The 18,901-nt window shown below is 34.8% G+C and overlaps 2 protein-coding genes across 2 annotated transcripts; one reads left to right on the top strand and one right to left on the bottom strand.

Annotated features, from left to right (window-relative positions):
• Positions 1 to 1,364: 1,364 nt before the first annotated feature.
• On the bottom strand, positions 1,365 to 17,631 carry LOC132276464 (KH domain-containing protein At4g18375-like). The gene is made up of 9 exons (XM_059777895.1): positions 17,261 to 17,631; positions 15,016 to 15,117; positions 13,771 to 13,992; positions 11,472 to 11,530; positions 11,272 to 11,363; positions 11,037 to 11,149; positions 9,643 to 9,705; positions 9,167 to 9,243; positions 1,365 to 1,712 (listed from the first exon to the last, which is right to left on the bottom strand). Exons 1-9 carry the CDS (start codon positions 17,525 to 17,527, stop codon positions 1,466 to 1,468), a joined length of 1,242 nt encoding a protein of 413 aa, XP_059633878.1. The 5' UTR covers positions 17,528 to 17,631; the 3' UTR covers positions 1,365 to 1,465.
• Positions 5,812 to 7,704, top strand: LOC132276463 (uncharacterized). The gene is made up of 3 exons (XM_059777894.1): positions 5,812 to 6,680; positions 6,799 to 6,917; positions 7,017 to 7,704. The coding sequence occupies exons 1-3, from the start codon at positions 5,876 to 5,878 to the stop codon at positions 7,470 to 7,472; spliced, it is 1,380 nt and encodes a 459-aa protein (XP_059633877.1). The 5' UTR covers positions 5,812 to 5,875; the 3' UTR covers positions 7,473 to 7,704.
• Positions 17,632 to 18,901: the final 1,270 nt, after the last annotated feature.

Below are 18,901 nucleotides of genomic sequence, written 5' to 3' on the forward strand. Positions count from 1 at the left end.
GTTTGCTTCAAACTTCCAAATGAATATCCAAGCCATTTCACGTTGATAACCAAAACAGGCCTTGTTGTCTTAAAAAAGAAGAAGAAAAAAAAAAAAAAAAAAGAAATTTTGTTTTTAGAGAAGTACACAACCAAATGGATTTTCAAAGTAATTTTGCCTTTTTAATTGTCAATGGTTAAAATTCATTCTCTTAATATATAAACACCTTTCCCAACAAAGATTTTGAATCAAAATTGTCAATATTCTTGATGACCTTTTAGAGAGTAGCATAACCTCCTTAGCTCCCTGGTCAAAATGGATTATTAGGGGCCAAATTGCACCAAAGCAAATAGCAAGGGGTTTTGTGCACCAAACAAAACAATAGGGAGTTTTTTTGCACCATTTGAATCGAAGGGGGTGTTTTTTGCACTTTGCTCTTCTATTATTAATATTATTTATCATTTTCAGTCTTCTTTATCCTTTCCAGCCTCCATTGTGCTTTTCCCGCAATCTACACCGAGTAATGTAGGTACTAGGTTAGCCCTTTTACCAGAGATGTAACTTACACACTTTGTCCTTACAGAGACTCGAACCCTTGAGATCTTTTATTTTAGAAGGTGGAGGAAATGTTACACTTAATTTAGTGGATTATGGTGGTAGGCTTTGAAAGGGAGTTTAACCTAAAAGTTTTGGTTCCTGAACCATCACCTCATACATGCTCATCTTCCTTTTCTTTACATGAAGGGGTATATCCCGAACGGTCGTCATTCCCCGATTCATATGCTTGACAATCAAGAGAAGAACAACACCAGGAATGCGTAGTTCTTTAGTCAAATCCTCTACCACCTCCTTATTGTCAGTCATTACCTTGTCCCCTTGCACCAAGTAGATATTAAAATTGGGCTCTTATCATGTCCTTTTACACCACCTTCCCACTCCTAAACTATATCAGTTGGGCACCACACCGACTGCAGACACCAAAAATGCATCACCACCCCCAATCCAACCTCACCACCACCACTTCGGAGTATTCAAAGAACACCTTGCAGAATTTTCAGTCCCATTCAATTTATTTAAAACACTCAAATTGAGTGGTTTGGAGTCTTAAAAACTGGAAACAAATAATATAGTTGTTTTCAATTTCAATCATTGGATGAAATCCAACGTCTGAAATAGATGTCGTGTATATTGCTCCTTGCACACCAAGGAGCAACTGAACGGGACTGTATATATATATATAAATCTCAAAGCCATAAAGTTCATTTTAGAACACTGCACCAAGTGTAATTCCTCTCCAAACATACCTTGGACTATTTTGATTGACACAAATATCCATTTGTCTTGAAAAGGAGGAACTCTTTCAAATATGCAACAAAGCCAAACACTACAAAAGAAAGTTACTGCACATACTTTCAAACAACATTATTCGCAATTTCTACAGTAGAGGTGTGATGAATGCCATAAAAAAATGGGGCCGTATTCAAACCTACATTGGTGGTGCATGGAAAGACAGGCCCTGACAAGCATGAACTTCTTGTGTTGGATAAGCTGGAAACTGTTGTGTGGGATAGGCAGGAAATTGTTGTGGGGGATAGACAGGAAATCGTTGTGATGGATAGGCAGGAACCTGTTCTCTGGGATAGGCAGGAACCTGTTGCCTTGGATAGGCAGGAACCTGTTGTGCAGCAGTAGATGTGAAGATAGGAGCAAGATCTGTTGTATCTTTACTATCACTGGAGAAAGAAAAAAAAAAAAAATCCTCATTAACTTATCCATCTTGAGTAAAGAACATAGGATATAAATTCAAAATAGATGAATACAGATTCACAATGTATACATATGCGCTACTATCTCAAACAATCAGCTTTTAAAAAGCGATCCTTGTAGCTGATTCACACTGCATGGCCAAGTAATTGTGAGGAGCACATGCTCCATCCAGTAAGCTAGTAAATATGAGGTATGTATAAGCAACATGGCTTTATCCTATTCAGATTCTGTGGATAAGCTGGTCAATTTTGTTTTCTCTAGCTAATACATGGCTTTATTAATTTTATTTTTATCGCTATCTTACAAGAAAAGGCTGGCTGTTGCGACGAGTTATAAAGAAATTCTTGCCCTCTGTAACCACACCCATAAAGCAACCAAGTATAACTTATCAAAAAATTAAAATAAAAATTGAAGCAACCAAGTATAATTAATTATAGAGTTAAGTGCATTACACCCCCCTCAACTATGACCAGATTGCACAAAACCCCCCTGAACTAAAAAATACCCCCTAAACTATAGGAGTGTTGCAATTTACCCCACACTGTCAAACAACCGTTAAATAAGAAATGAAATTACCATTCTGTCCATTAATTAAATTACTCGTTTCATTACTTTGAGTGTTGATGTGGCACTTGTAATCCCTATATCAAATCAAAATTTGAGTCATCCTATCTTAATCAATAATTTTGCTGACCCGACAAATAATAATTCCCTCCAATTAAAGGATGGCAACTCAATTACTAATTTAAATGTATTAAAAATACTTGTTTATATATATATATATTTTTGATAAGTAAAAATACTTGTTTATATATATATAAAACAAATTTTCTTCTTGTTTCTTCCCCATCCATGGACGCCATCACCGCCATCTCCCATGGCGACACTTAAATGAAATTTTTTTTTTTGATAAGTGACACTTAAATGAAAATTAAACACATTTATCAACAGATCCAACCCAATTGAAGAATACCCAGATCATTAACAACTTCAATCAACTCAAAAAATCAAGCTTTGTATTATTATAACATGATTGGAAAAGTAATTTAGGGAAGGGCATATTGAATACCAACCAAGATCAACCAAACTAGAGAGAGATCCCAGAAAGAGAGAGAGTAGAAAGAGAAAGTGGTTCAAATAAGCAATGACGAGGAACAAAGAAGACGAACAAAGAACGGAGATTTACAAGAAGAGTGAAGGTTTAAGAGAGGACTATATATGTATATTGTAGTAGCTCTCTGTGTACAATCATGTAAATTCAAATCAGAGACGATATTGCAAATTCACCGACTCCTCCACCTTCCTTGACACCATTGACGAATTGGTCGCCGTCATTCGTGACAGAACTCCCGTGGCCGCTGAGAAGCCCGTCGCCTGCTGCCTCGGCCGCGCCAATGATCTACTCTAACTAGCGATGTTTCAGCTTGAAGACGACTTTCAGATCATTGACTGATTTTTCACCTCTTCATCGTTCTTGTCATCGTCGGAGTTGGAGGTCAAAAAGTGAAATAAAAAAGAGGAGGTAGATTCGAGAGAGAGGGAGTGGCGGCAGCCATATATGGTGGAGCTGGAGGAGGTTCTGAGGGAAGAAGCATCTTTGTGGTGGTGTTGGCCATGGACAAATGATAAAGGTAGTTGGAGAGAGAGAGGACAGCGATATATATATATATATATATATATATATATATATATAAATAAATGGAAATGGAAGAGAGTAATGTATCATAGTTGTTAAAGGCGCCGAAGGCGCGCGCTTGAGGCGCCAGGCGCCTCCAGGCGCCACCTTGGCGCCTTGAAAGGCTTAGGGCGAGGACCTTGTAATAGGCGTGCGCTTTTGGGGCTTAGGCGCAGGGCTACAGGCGCGCCTGTTTGAAAAGTTTTTTTTTTTGATTTTTTTTTGATTATTTTGGTTGTAAGTCTTGTGAGTTGTGACTTGTGTGAGTGACAGACCCATGTGATATATTCAGATATGTTACAGTCACTTTTGTACTTTAAGCTTTTATCAGTTGTCAAAAAAAAAAAAAAAAGCCGGAAGCAAAAAGCAAAAGGAAAAGGGAAGAAGAGAGTAAGAGAGAGAGAAGTACAAGCCGGAAGCTCGTCGGATCTGCTGTCTGCGAAGCCCGGATCTGCAAAGCGCCGGTAAGTTCTTCTCCTTGCTTCTTCTTCTCTCCTTCTTGCTTCTTCTTCTCCTCTGTTTTTTTTTTTTTTTTCTTTTTTCTTTTTTTTTTTCTTCTTCTTCTTTTCTTCAGTTCTCTTCTCTAGGCTCTCCTCGACTCTAGAAGTCTAGAGTCTTGCTTTTTATTTTTTATTTTTTTATTTTATTTTTTTTCTTTGAGCCGAGTCTCGGCTCTTCTTTATTATTTTTTTTCTTCTCGGCTCTTTTTATTTATTTTTCCTTTCCTTTTCTTTTTTTTATTTTATTATTTTTATTTTTATTTTTTTCAGCTCTTTCATTCTTTTTTTTTTTTCTTTTTTTTTTAAAAATTTTTTTTTTTTCTATTCTTCTTCTTCTCGGCTCTCTCTGACCTTCTTTTTAAAATTTTTTTTTTCTTTCTATTCTTCTTCTCGGCTCTCTCTGCTTCTGCTCTTCAACCTCTTCTTTTATTTTTGTTTTTTATTTTTTTATAATCTGAGTTGCTGGAATAAATTGTAATTTACAACTTTCTGTGCTGGAATAAATTGTAGTTTACAACTTTTCAATTCTCTGCTGCTAGAATAAATTGTAGTTTACAACTTTACAATTCCGAGCTGGAATAAATTGTAGTTTACAACTTTACAATTCTGTGCTGCTGGAATAAATTGTAGTATACATATCAGTTGGTATATGCCTATATGGTATCATGCAGTCCATATATGCATATATATTACATCTCATATAGTTGATAAATCTCATATAGAATTTATCATGCAGTGTCCATATATGCCTTTGATTCTTTGAAGCTCTGTAATTTTTTTTTTTTTTTTTTTGTCAGAGTTGTTGTAGACACTGATTACATGATGCTAATCATGTTATTATTTTGTTATCTTGAATTTGATTGTAGTTTGTACTTTAAAAGATGCCTAGTGATGGTTCAAGAAAGGATCCGGCATGGAATTACTCACATTTGGAGAATCCGAAAGATACAAATTCCATCACTTGTAACTTTTGTGCAAAAGTTACAAAAGGAGGTATTTATCGGGCTAAGCAACACTTAGCTGGAGGGTATAGAAATGTGAGTGCATGCACAAGATGCCCATCTAATGTTAGAGAAGAAATCAAAGAGTACATGAGTAAGAAAAAGGAAGAAAAAGAGCAAATGAATTTATTACCTAGTGATGAAATTAATTTCCTTGATGGAGACGATGAGGATGATGTTATGGAAGCTAACAATCGGGGAAAAAGGGTAACTAGTGCAGGTAGTGGCAGTGCTAGTGTCAATTCCTCAAAGATGCAAAAGCAAAAAGGACCGATTGATTTATATTTCATTCCCAGACCGGAAATTGTGGTACAAAAAAGAAAGGAGGGAGGAAAACAGACAACCATTAATGATGCATGCAAGAAAGAGTTGAGAGGAAGAGCGTGTGCTGCTTTTGCAAGGTGGATGTATGATGCAGGAATTGCATTCAATGCTGTTAAGTATGATAGCTTTGCCGAGGTTGTTGAAGTAATTGGACAATATGGTCCTGGCATGAAACCACCTAGTTATCACGAGGTGAGAGTTCCTTTGCTTAGGAAGGAATTGGATAATACCAATGCTTTGATGAATGACCACAGAGAGGAGTGGTCAAAATTTGGATGCTCATTAATGGCAGATTTCCTAGTAAATAGTCCAAGGGGAACCATGTTTATTGAATCGATAGATACTTCTTCTTTTTCAAAGGATGGTGCAAAGATGTTTGACTTACTTAATAAATTTGTGAACCGCATTGGAGTAGCAAATGTCGTTTAAGTCGTCACAGATAGTGAATCAAGCAATAAGTCTGCCGGTAAGAATGTTCAATGTTTATAACTTCAAGAGTATGTAAATTCTTTACAAATATATAATTTTTTTTTTGATAAATATTTACAAATATATAATTTAAATCTTTTTTGATTAATATATAATTTATATCATTTTTTCTTTTTTCCGTTTGGTTTCAAATAGGGAGGATGTTAGAGAAAGAACACCCATATTTGTATTGGACACCATGTGCTGCTCATTGCTTAGACTTGATGTTAGAAGACATTGGGAAAATACCGTCCATCTCCAGAACAATGCAGAGGGCGGTGGAGTTGAATAGTTATATCTATATGCATCCAAAGTTGTTGAACATTATGAGGAACTTTACTCATAAAAAGGAGTTGCTTAGGCCCGCTAAGACTCGATTTGCTACATGTTTCATCACATTATCAAGTATTCACAAGCAAAAGAATAACTTGAGAAAGATGTTTACTTCAGAAGAATGGAATCGTAGTAAATGGACGAAAGAGGAAGCCGGTAAAAGAGTTGCTTCTTATGTTTTGATGCCTTCCTTTTGGAACAACATTGTCTTTAGCCTTAAGGTTTCCGGTCCTCTTATTCCGGTTTTGAGATTAGTTGATGGCGAGAAAAAGCCTCCCATGGGATACATTTATGCGGCTATGGATAGGGCTAAAGAAGCCATTGCAAAATCATTTGGGGAAGTAGAAGACAAATACAAGGATATCTTTGAAATAATTGATAAGAGGTGGAATGTTCAACTTCATTGCCCCTTGCATGCAGCAGGTTATTATTTGAACCCAGAATACTTTTATTCAAATCCGAAAATTGAAGAAGATGAAGAGATTGCAAAGGGTTTGTATGCATGCATTGCAAGGTTAATCCCAGATATCAAAGACCAAGACAAAATTACTGAGGAGCTGTCCTTATATTCTAAAGCTGAGGGCCTCTTTGGTAATCCCTTTGCTATTAGACAGAGAAATACACGAGGACCAGGTAAAGTGGTAAAGTATATTAAGTCAGTATAGCTAAGTGTTAAAATTATTTTGACAATAGAGTCGATAGAAAGATGAAGCTAAAGTTGCTAAACATCATTATTAATTTTTTTTAATAGCTAATTGGTGGGAAGCTTATGGCAAGTCAACAAAACTTCTCCAAAAGTTTGCTATAAAGGTTTTAAGCCTTACTTGCAGTTCTTCTGGTTGTGAACGAAATTGGAGCGTGTTTGAGCATGTAAGTATATACTATCTACTAACTAGCTTTGTAATTTAATTGTTGAAAGTTAAAATTTTAATTTTTTATACTTACTAGTTGAGGTTGAATTTATTGCAGCTTCATAACAAGAAAAGAAATAGGCTCGCTCAAACAACTTTGAATGATTTAGTGTTCATCAAATATAATAGAGCATTGAGGCGTCGATATAATATGCGTGACATTCTTGATCCCATTTTACTCAATGACATTGATGAGAGCAACGAGTGGTTAACGGGGAGGATGGATGATTCTGATGCAGAACATGATCTAGTCTATGAAGATGATTCCTTGACATGGGGTGATGTTGCTAATTTTGCTGGTATTGGAGAGGCTAGCAGGCCGCAACGGTCTACTAGATCAAAATCTAGTTCTAGTTCACGGTTACCAACAAAGGGAGCAGGAAGTTCTTCAGTTCGACTTGTGGATGAGGATGAGGATGATTCAGATGAGATAGAAGAGGATCCTGAGAATTATGAATCATTTAGTGACGATCAAAATGATGTTATGCTTATTGATGACGAGGATGATATTTAGATTCATTGGTGTTGTCTTCTTAGGAAGAAATGATGTTTATGTTTGTTTTAGTTTTATCTTATACTTCTCCTTAGTTGACTTTCGCATCTTTATGTTAATATGTTTGATTATTCACTGTTTTGAACTCAAGTACTTGATTTAATTGGTTTTGGCATCTTTATATTGAATATTTAACTTAAGTAATTCATTTAGTTGACTTTTACATCTTTGTATATACTATTGCATCTTTAATACTTTATTGGGTGAGTTTTGTTTTTTTTTTTTCCAACGTGCGCCTTGCTTCAGTCGGGCTCGCGCGCGCCTCGCCTTGCGCCTTGCGCCTCAGGCTCCAGGAGGCATTTGAGCTTTTGTGCGCCTTGAGCCTTTAACAACTATGTAATGTATATATACATTGTTTCTATATAATATTTATTTAATAGTCATAAGGTTATTTTTGCCATTCTAAAATTTTGCTTAATCACGTCTATCAGTCTATGTCACGTGCTTCCTAGGCGTTAAATTTTGGAAGGTAACTAATAGTTTGCAACTAATAGAATAGTTTGGGGGGTTAAGTGTCTTTTTGATAGTTCAGGGGGGTTTTCTGAGAGAGAAAAAAAAGTCTAGGAGGGTTTAATGCACTTAACCCTTAATTATATTGAAATTTCTGCATTCCAAGAATAAAGTACCCATAAACACAAAGACCAAGATCAGCGTATGAGTCCCATTTATAGGTCAATTGAGAGCAAAGTTGTGTCCATACCTCCACTCATCATCCTAGTAGATGATATCAAAATCCGTTTTATGGGAGGTTATTGATCTAATTTTAAGCATGTATGTGTCAAAGCAGTGTGCTCAATACTGATACTTCTCGGACACAAACATAGATATTTCACCTAGACTTGTGAATACAACAAACATACACATATTCATGTAAACACAGAACTAGAGTATGCTAATGCCCACCTTTGAGCTGAAAAAAATACCATCACCACCGGGCATTGATTATTATAAGCCACGTATCATGACTTTTCATCATCTTTTCTTTTCTCTAAATTGTATCTTGATACAACACACAATTCATCAAAAGGGGGCTCTCTTTCTCTCTCTCTCTCTCTCACACACACACACAAGCACACACAAAGGGGATAGCTCTTAAGCAAGGTACTAAAAACAACAAAAATTGCCTTTAATTTTCACCAAAGAAAATCAAAATTTTTGATCTGGACATTGTTTTGATGGCAAACTTGCACAAAGAACTAGAAGTTCGGGGGGGGGGGGGGGGGGGGGGGGGGGGGGATGAGGAAGAACGGTAGTATTCAAAATGTCAAGTAATTTAGAACGCCTGTTGATACAAACAAGTACATGGGAGGAAGAAAGGTAGTATTCAAAATGTCAAGTAATTTAGAACGCCTGTTGATACAAACAAGTACATGGGAAAAGTAATTTGGATATTCTTCTATTAGAATTTCTAATGCCACAAGTTTTTATTGTATTATTATGTAGAATGGTGAATCGATGTCTTGCAACATGGTAATTGACTAATGTTGGAATAAGAAATATGTATCCATTCTCACTTTTCATCCTAAAGCTTGGATTCAAATATTTCCATTAATTTTTTTAAACTTAGAAGGTTCCCTTTCCAAGAAAATATTACAAGCTAATAAACCTTCGCAACTACAAAAGGAAAATATGACATTCAAAGGCATAAAACTTACATCGACTGATGAGTACCAGCTTGTTGTACCAACTGGGAATGTATATATTCATCAATTCTCTGCTTTGCTAAAGAAACCTGTTAAGCATCCACAAATTTCAAAATATGTAGTCCTTAAGAAATAAAATCCAGATGTTCTTGCAAAACAAGTCAGCATCTAAATCTTTGAAGCAAAATCTTTAAGTGCTAGTAACCAGACTACTTTAAATTAACTTTCAGATCAATGATTAATTTCCTTTCAGCTGACGGATTTTACCATAAAGCTTAACTAACAACACTATAAAAACTTTTACTCTGAACTATTAGATTTCCAAATTTCAAGATTCTAACAAGTTTCTCATTTCCTTTTTTCACTTTCCTCAGGACCATTCCCCATAAGAACAGGGCAAGCTGTTATAATACCCAACCTACATCTCCACACTGTCCGTCGGGATGTCTTTGCCACCAGAACTAAGCAAATTACACTTGGTGGATTACCTGTTGAGCACTACCACCGAGATGGATTTGCCTTTCTTTTTGTTCACCCTTCCCACCATGAACCTGCACCCCAAAAATAAAAATATATAAAATAAAAAGGTGAACAAGTTTGAAGGACAACAGATTGTTTTTGTAGAGAAAAACATGTTGCAGACAAAAAGTGTGGAACTATACAGAAAATAACAGCACAATTAAGTATCAAGGCAAAATTTCAGCATAAGGAAAAATTTCAGAACCAGCCATATAACTTTTATGTTGAATCTTACATGATTCATTACACCAAGATCGCTGGTTAACTACTTCATGGAGTTGAATTGTCATCATGTGAGTCAAAACAACCTTCAGACTGCAATTTGCTTAAAAAGTTCCTTAAATCCCAATCTATTAACTTAAACAAGGTGATGTTTTGAAACTTCCACATCAAAACATTTGAAATCTAATATTTTAAAGTCTAAAATGAAATGACAAATAAGAACCAAAAGTTCGTAAGTGATTATTAAACCTCAATTGAATTGGAAACAATTGAAACTCGCTGAAACCCCCTTAAAGTTTACCAAAACTTTTGGAAAACTTGTTACTCACATTATATAATATCTTAGAACTATTGAGAAGAGATGAACTTCTATTGTACATCAATTTTTTCAATTTCATGCATACATCCAACAAACATGATCTTCATGATGACCACATTATAACCAACTAACCAAGTGTGAGAGAATACTATAAACAATCAACAATACAACATCAAATGCATTTGTGGCCATAAAATTAGTGAAAATTACAAAATTGTAAGCTTTTACTCTCCACAGCAACTTAAAATTTAATTTATAGGCCGTTATTCATGTCAAAACCTTAAATATTAAACAAAATCCATTAAACATTATGTAAAATATGTTTTTACTAGATTCAGGAATTAAAAACTTGTCTATCAGTTTGCTTAAACCAAGGTGTACGTAAAAAAAGATTGGCAACAAAACAGCAAATACTACTACACCCACGTCCATGACACCACAACTGCATCCGTGTAAGATGCCGCAAAACATTGAAATCTTAGATTTTGCGGAAGCAAAGTGTAAATACATAAAATTTGCACAATATTGTTGGCAGGAAAAGCAGTAGAATTCTAAATTTTATTATATTTCATACAGAAAAAGAAGTTATCCTTCTGCCAGCACAGTGCAATTTACAAATCCATGGCAGTCTAAACAATAGAGAGATGGTTGGGATGATCAATTCACACAATTCAATACTAGCCAACCCTCTGAGGTTTTACTTGCAGAATTGCAAGAAATATATAGCTATACAAGAACTACTTTTTTGTACGATAAGAATCCTTAATAAGAACAACTCTTAATTCGGCAAACTTGCAGCTTATAAATTAAAGCTCAGCATACCTTGATCGTAGCTCCAGACTCACTTCTGATCCTTGATATGTTGGAGCCACACCTCCCAATCAAGCCACCAACCAATGTTTCAGAAATCAACATCTCCAGAGTTACATAATCAGCTGCAAGATTGGTTGTCCTAAAGATGACGCCGTTATGAGAAAAAAAATATCAAAAATTTGCTACAACAGCAGATCGGCAATTTGAAAATTGAAACAATATGATCTGAAAAGCATTAAATAACCTGAATTCGGGTCTACATATTGTTGAGGGGGTCGATTGAAACCAAGATTATAAGTCGGGTTGATGGAAATTACTTGATTAGGTGGGTTATCTCTAGACAAATCGAATTGATAGTCAAATTAGTAAAGAAACTAAAATGGTAGATTAAAGAAAAAAGACATAAAAGTAGCAACTGGTGTCAATAAAAAAATTAACTTGGACCTTAGTTGATATCCAATCTCTGATAAAGCCTTCAGCACTGCAGGAACATCGCCTGATATCTGAGTTTAATACAAATTATAATCATTTCTCAGCATCAAAATAAGCAGACTACTAAAGTACAATAAAGAAAATAAAAAATACATTCAAAACAAATTCAAAAAATCAGTTATTAATCGAAATTTGACATTCAATTAATAATATACAGAGATTACCGGCAGAAACACCTCATCATTAATGCAATAATTAACTCACACCATTTTGCCACCCAGTATTCTCTAACTCCTAGACTATGCTACTCTTTATAATTCTACCTATTTTTTTCTGGTCATCTAAGGGGGTCCTTCAATAGTAGTTCATTCAAAGCTTCTAATTTAAGTTCAATCGCATCAACCGTTCAACATCCTTGTTCATCTAAACCTTCCTTAGACATCCTGCCACAAGCAATCAGCAAGCTCTTTTTCTCTTTTTGCAACTTAGTACCAATACATGAGGTATGATGCAACAGAAAGAGTCAAGGCTCAGGAAAGGCCTGACAACTCCACAAATTGCAACAAATAAAAAATTTCAAACGAGCATGGTTCTGGTTTGAATATTTCCATGGAACTACTAAAACTTTCAATTTTGCTGTAATTTTTATGATAAGGAATTTGTGGTAATTGAAAAGACAGTTTTATGTAATTTTGACTATATATTTCACCAGAACTCCTATCCTGTTATAACTCTTCAATACTCAGCGAGACCGATTGAAATATTTCAAAATCATCTGATTCAACTCTATAAGCATCTTCCCAACTATTTGGAATTGGCTACAAAAAATATGTATACTATTATTGTAAATTAAGAAGAAAAAAAAAAAGATGTACCGTGTTACTACAACATGAAATATTTAATAGTTTCACAACTTTCACTACTCATCTTACCTGTCTCTGACCATTTATTTTCTTTACACCATTCAAGCCAATTAATTATCTTTATAAAGTCATCAGCTTTCTTTATAAGGAGCGATGGATGAAATATTACTCTCTTTCCCCTCTTTTTTCTTCAAATGGGAAAAGCTGGTATAGAAGTTTCTTGGAGAAATAGAGGATCACAAGAGAAGGGGTTGACTAAATAAATAATAATAAAAATTCATACTCAACTGAACAAAGCCTTTTTTCAACTATCCAAGTTAAGCTACATGAATCCTTTTGCCATTCTACTCCATCTAGGGCCATAAAGTTAAACACATCGCGTGATATCATAACTTTCCTTGCTATCTCAACTTAGTTAATTTTGGAGTCTTTCCATTCTCTAGCACTTCACTCGACTAGATCAACAACAACTCAATGCACACCACATCATTCTTCCCCATTGGTTCAATTATTGGTTTTTGTTGCACATTGACAAACCATTTTAATTGATTTTCTCTGATTTTGTCTCCAATTGGAACTACTTCCATCATCCCACAAATGTGTTCATTTAATTCATCCCAACACTGGATTCAGCTACGCTCATCTGAACAACATTTGGTTTCTTAGTCGTCACATATTCTACCCCATAAACTATGGTTGGCAGCCTGGTATAATAGTCATTTCATACTAGTATACTTTACCTTTCAATTTTAGAGGTGCAAGTGAGTCACATAATATTCCAAAAGCATTCCTCCATTTAACCCATCCTACTTTAATTATATGATTAATGTCATCTCAAATTTCTCACTCATTGTGAATAATAGTCTAAATAACGAAAATATTCACTTTTCAGTATCTCTTAACTTTTGATCTTCACTGCATTTTTTATTTTTTTGATAAGTAAATCTTCACTACATTTATGGATTGTTTTGGGAGACAAGTTTTTTGTAAATAGTTTAGGGCTAAAGGTGAACTCCTCTATACACTCTGTGTTCTTAAGCTCTACGGACATCTATTACTTATCAAAAAGGAACAATTTCATCTGCAATTACAACTTTAAATTATGAATAATATCAGTCTACATAAACCATGTCAAAATATTAAACTTCATTGTGTAATTTAAGCCACAGTTCAAGCAACTTGCATGTGCAGGCCTGTCATTCCTTGTTCTAACTTATTTGTCCAGTGGCATTCATATCACTGCCTCATTTTCCATGAAACCTGGCACTAATTCCAGTGGTTTCTAATAAAAATCAGTATCTTTCATCGGTTCTTCAATTAAAACTCTATTGAATCATCCAGTCCCACGAAATTACGAAGGCAGAACAAGCATAAAAAAGAAAAGGATAAACATTAAAACTTGTAACTTCAAATTTTGTTTCAGTTTGTGAATAACAGCAAGCACACACCTGTACCACTCGATCAGATTCATGAGCAGATGCACAAAAAGGTAACTGATGTTGAGCGAGAACAGTGATGATGGCACCAGAGAAATTCCTCAGTTTCTCAATGTTTTGACCAGATATTCCAATCAAAGAACCTGCTTGGGAACCAGCAATCAAGAGCCTTATTGTATTCGCAGCCATGTGTCCTGCCCCAACATTTAGTGGCTCGATATTGCCAACGTCATCCTATATGCAAGCAGAGAAACAAAAGGTCATTTCATCGGTCGACCACTACAAAGTTCGATCCTCAAACAAGTATATAATGTCATAGAAAAAAAGTCCAAAAAAAAAAAAAAAAATTCCAAGTTTTGCCTTTTGCTAGAGCCTGAGGATTTCCCAAAGGGCCAGTGGAAAACTCATTGTTCTGGCGTGGATGGCAAGTAGGCCCATATTTCTTGAATTTGAATAGACATTTACAAACATTGAATCATTCCCTTCTCAACCATTGAACCATAGACCTGAAAGTACAGAACCTGTCCCTAATAGCAGTTCAAGGGTACTTTAAAAAAACATGAAATCCATCCATAACTATAGGCATTTTTTTTTGATAAGTCATCCCATAACTATAGGCATTTTAGAGGCTTCTGAAGCTCCTTGGGGGTTGTGTGGTGTGGTTCTAGCTGTAATTGTGGCATAAGGAGAACTAAGTGTGGTGCCTAGCTTCTTTCAACTTTTCCTACCTTTCTTCTTCTTCTTCTTAATTTTTGTGCAAGTTTCTAAGCCATTTAATACCCAAAATCATATCAGTTTTAACTGCCTTTTCACATATAAAGTCCTATTTGAAAAGCCATAATCATTCCCTTTTTTGACCATTCAACTATAGAACCCAAAAATTACAGAAGCAGCCTCTAATAGCAGTTCAAGGGTACTGTTCAAAACTTGAAACCGATCCCATCTCTGTTTAAATCATCCCTAACCAACCCTATATTTACACCTCATCAATCCTAACCCTTTCCCCAGTCTATAAGCCTTTCTATCTGACAAAAGGAGAAAATAATGGAAGGAGTTATTCAAACCTCATCAGTCATCACCCTTTTTTATCCTTAAAAAGTAAGAGAGAGAAAAAAAAAAAAAAAAAAAAAAACCTTACATGCATCAAGCTCATACTGCTAAAGAATGGTGGTTATGACATTGGAGGACAAAAAACCAGGACACATACGACATCCTTGTAATATTATAACCTGAGTTGAGTATTATTGAGCACATTACCTTTAAGACCAAACTGGCTATTTGATGGAGGGCATTCTCTGCATCAGAAGTCCTCTTGTCGCTGTCTTTAGAACTTATAATGATTACACGCTCTTCGTGCCGCTGTGAAACAGCAAAAGGCATTAGCAAATATCACTATTTTCAATTTGCAAAATTCTTACAGGGAAGATGATCAAAGAGAAAGGATACAGGAACAAAAACATGAATTCAGGGTTTTCTAGCCAAAGACTAGTTGCTTCCTAGGCCAACTGATAGAACTGCACCAAATTCAGAGTTATACCATTTAAAGACCTTTTTCTAGAGTTAAGTTTATATGCTTCTAGTCAAGAAAAAAATTCATAAATGCTTCTCATTACCCCATCTATGTCCCTCCTAAACAGGATGCTAAAAGGAGGAGAACAGTGGCAGACCTAACATTTGGCATTTTTGGCATCATTTTGCACTAAGTGGCAACTCTCCGACGCAAACTTCACGTCCTTGCACTTGTTAGTTTGAATTTTTACCATTACACCGAGCAATGGGATCTTAAATACTCTTGACAGAAAACAAAACAAAAATAGTTATGGAAATAAAATAAGGAGACAAGGGGAATTTCACCGCAAGAATGTAGAAAGAGGTTATAGGATGTCACATAAAACCCCAATTATAATCTCTACTAGCAAATATATGACATGTTTGTCTCCGTGCACATGTACAAGAGCATCCAGAAAAGAGCTAATAAAGATATGAAATTAAGATGACAGATGACCGAAAAGCTAGAGTTTCTCAGGGTAAACACCCCCCATTTTTAAAATCTATAAAAATTCAATATTCATCATTTTGCACCTCATAAACAAAGTTATAAATACCCAACTTCAATCCCACGTGTTAATCTCAATTTTCAAAATACTGTCTGAATGTCACAAACTCAGTTTCAATATAAAATAAAATCATACTTGTCAAAAAATAAATTATACATATGCTAGTGAATTCAACAGAAACCATGGTGATCAAATACCATCATACAAAAATCTATTAACCCATGCTCGATGATGGGGAAAAAACAACTGCACTAACCCAATTGATTGTGTGTCATGATAGTTCCTAAAAATGGACATTTTTGGTGTTTTCAGGCCTGGGTCCTGACTAAATTTGTTTTGCTGTGTTTCCAAGGAAACATAAGAAAATAAAATATAATTTAAATTCTACATTTTTTTATGCTGGAAACACATAATCAACTTCTGATAACTGACCCAAAGCAACTACTTAACTTTTTTTCTGATAAGTAAAATTGTATTAAGAAGCGTTCAAAAGGGGAACACATCCCTCAAAAGCTACACAAGGCCAAATAGGACCTTTAAACCCTCAAAAAGTCCAAAAAATCAACTATATCATCCATGGATTTACAATTTCTTCCTTTAACCCAACAAAAAAGAGTTTCAATAGTGGAAAACTTCAACGCAGCAATAGGGGTCTCCTTTACTTCAAAGGATCTCCTATTTCTTTCAAGCCATAAACACCACAAACACACCTTGGGCCCCCACTGTACAACCTCTCCAAGCCTCTGGAAGGCCTGGGCATAACCCACCAAACTCCGAACTAACCCAACATCAAAACCCAACAATCCCAAGCCACAGAGTAATGCAAAAGAAGATGATCAACTGTTTCCTCATTAGTTAACTTAGTTGAGTCATTCGTATTAGGGAAACATAAACAACTGAAATCATTAAATTCTAGATTTTTAATTCACTTCTTGTCCAACGTTTTCACATAAATCAGGCAAATAGTTCATATTCCAAATTTCAGTACCTTCTCTTTTTTTCATCATTCCATAACCAAAGAAGTTACATCTACTTATAAATGTGTGAGTTTTTTTAAACCTTATGCATGCAAGTTGACTGAGTAAAAACAAAGAAATACACTGAAAAATAAACAAGCGATATCTTATTCTTCTTTTCCAATTTTCTTTTTTATTTTCTCAACAACCAAAAGGGAGTTTAATATTCAAAGTTCTTATCTTTCAGACTCTTCTCTTCTATCACATTTTCTCGTCAACTACAAAAAAGTATGCACATTTTTAAATATAAAGCAACAGTTAACTTATTGTGTAGATTCTCTTTCATTCCTCCGAAAGAGAACTAACCATCCCTCCTCCTCTATTTTCGCACAACTTTCTTGTTAAAATGGAAGACATTAATACCTTCATTTTTTCTATATTTTCAAGTCAACCAAACAAAAGTAATTAATGGAAATGTTTGCCACTCACCGAAACGGCATCGGCGATTTTGATGGTGGCTTTGGTCTCTTCTCGAATTCTCTGGATTCGCGACCCTACTTTGCCGATAACCTTCCCGATCTGCCTTGAGGGGACCACAATTCTGAATAAGACATCCTGCGTCGACTTCGCCTGCCGCTTCGGCGACGGGGCGCCGATGCCAGTTCCTCCCGACGCAGCCGCCGCGTCTCCCTCGTCGCGTGGCCGCTTCGCCGCCGCGGTTCGGTAGGTATCCTCTCCCGTTGGTGGCTGAACCATTGATGTCGAGTGAGGGATTGAGGGAGCGTGGACTGAACAAGGAAGCGATACGTATATGGTCACTTTCCTTTAATTTGTTTGTAACCAACCACTCGGGTGCACCCAGCGCACCCCACCATTTTCGTCAAGTTACATTTTTTTGTTAATTTAAAAGAAACTAGAACCAGAGACACAAAACTTATTTACCAGCGTATAAGTGGATGTTCTCAAGCTCAACCTACAGAAAACTAATTTACCCTTGCACTTTTATTTAATTAATTAATAATAATTATTATTATTATAAAATGATTTTTTATAATTATTATTAAAATTATTTTATTATTATTAATTTAAACGCTTTAAAATAAGAAAAAATTTCATTATTAATCACTGATAAAGAAATTTTGTTGGACAATTTAATTGAAATGTAAAAAAAGTCGATAAAATTCATTATCTGTATTGGGTATCAGATAATTTTTCTATAGTTTTTTTTTTTTTTTTTTGCCAATTGTTGCACTTTAAACTCAATCCAATTTAACTTTATTTTGACATTTATAAACAACTATTTTTTTAATGTTGGCGATGAATTTGGATTAAATTGTTCAACTTAATTTCATTTTGTGTTTTGCTTAAATAGACTTCTCGAAACAATCCAACCCTAAAACTATATATATATATATTTTATTACTTATAATATAAAAATATTTAGCAGTTCGTGGATTGATTGTTATATAATTTGAGTTTTAACTTTTTGATGATTTGGGTGAATTATTAATAAATTAAATTTTAAACTATATTTGGTTGCATAAAATTAAAGTTTTAAAATTAAAATTAGTGAAATATAAAAAAATATTGGTTCAAAGTTACAAAAAAAATGAACTAAAATTTATCTAATTATATCAATTATAATTCTAAAACTCTAATTTTATGGTGCAGAAGATGACTAAAGGCCAATTCAATGTCTAAATATCTCAACTCATACTCGAGCCCAACCAAACCACTAATAATTTTAATTATCCAAACATTTATTTATTTATGTTTGAACTAAGACAATATACTTAATCTTGCTTCAGTTAATTTATTTAATTAAGTTCAAGTTACTCATGCCTTTACACAAAAACCTAACCCTTACTCAAAGCTAAAAAAAGAAAGAGAGAAGATTTCTTGTTCCAACTAAGGCTGGGACTTGGGTGGGTCTAATTTGAGCAACTCGATTCCAGTCCGAAAAATTTGTTGGAATGGGTAAGATACTTGAGGCCGAAGTAACACAATCATTCTCAACCTGTGTTGTTTTCACTCAAATTCTTACTATTTCTAACTTAATTTTGTCGCTTTCACGTTTGTTCTTTATGTAACTTACCTTAAGACTATGAGATGAAATTAAATTTAAACTTT

This window comes from Cornus florida, unplaced genomic scaffold (assembly GCF_030987335.1).
Source record: "Cornus florida cultivar Cherokee Brave unplaced genomic scaffold, ASM3098733v1 CherokeeBrave_3.0.0_Hap2_Chr10, whole genome shotgun sequence".
Lineage (NCBI taxonomy): Eukaryota > Viridiplantae > Streptophyta > Magnoliopsida > Cornales > Cornaceae > Cornus > Cornus florida.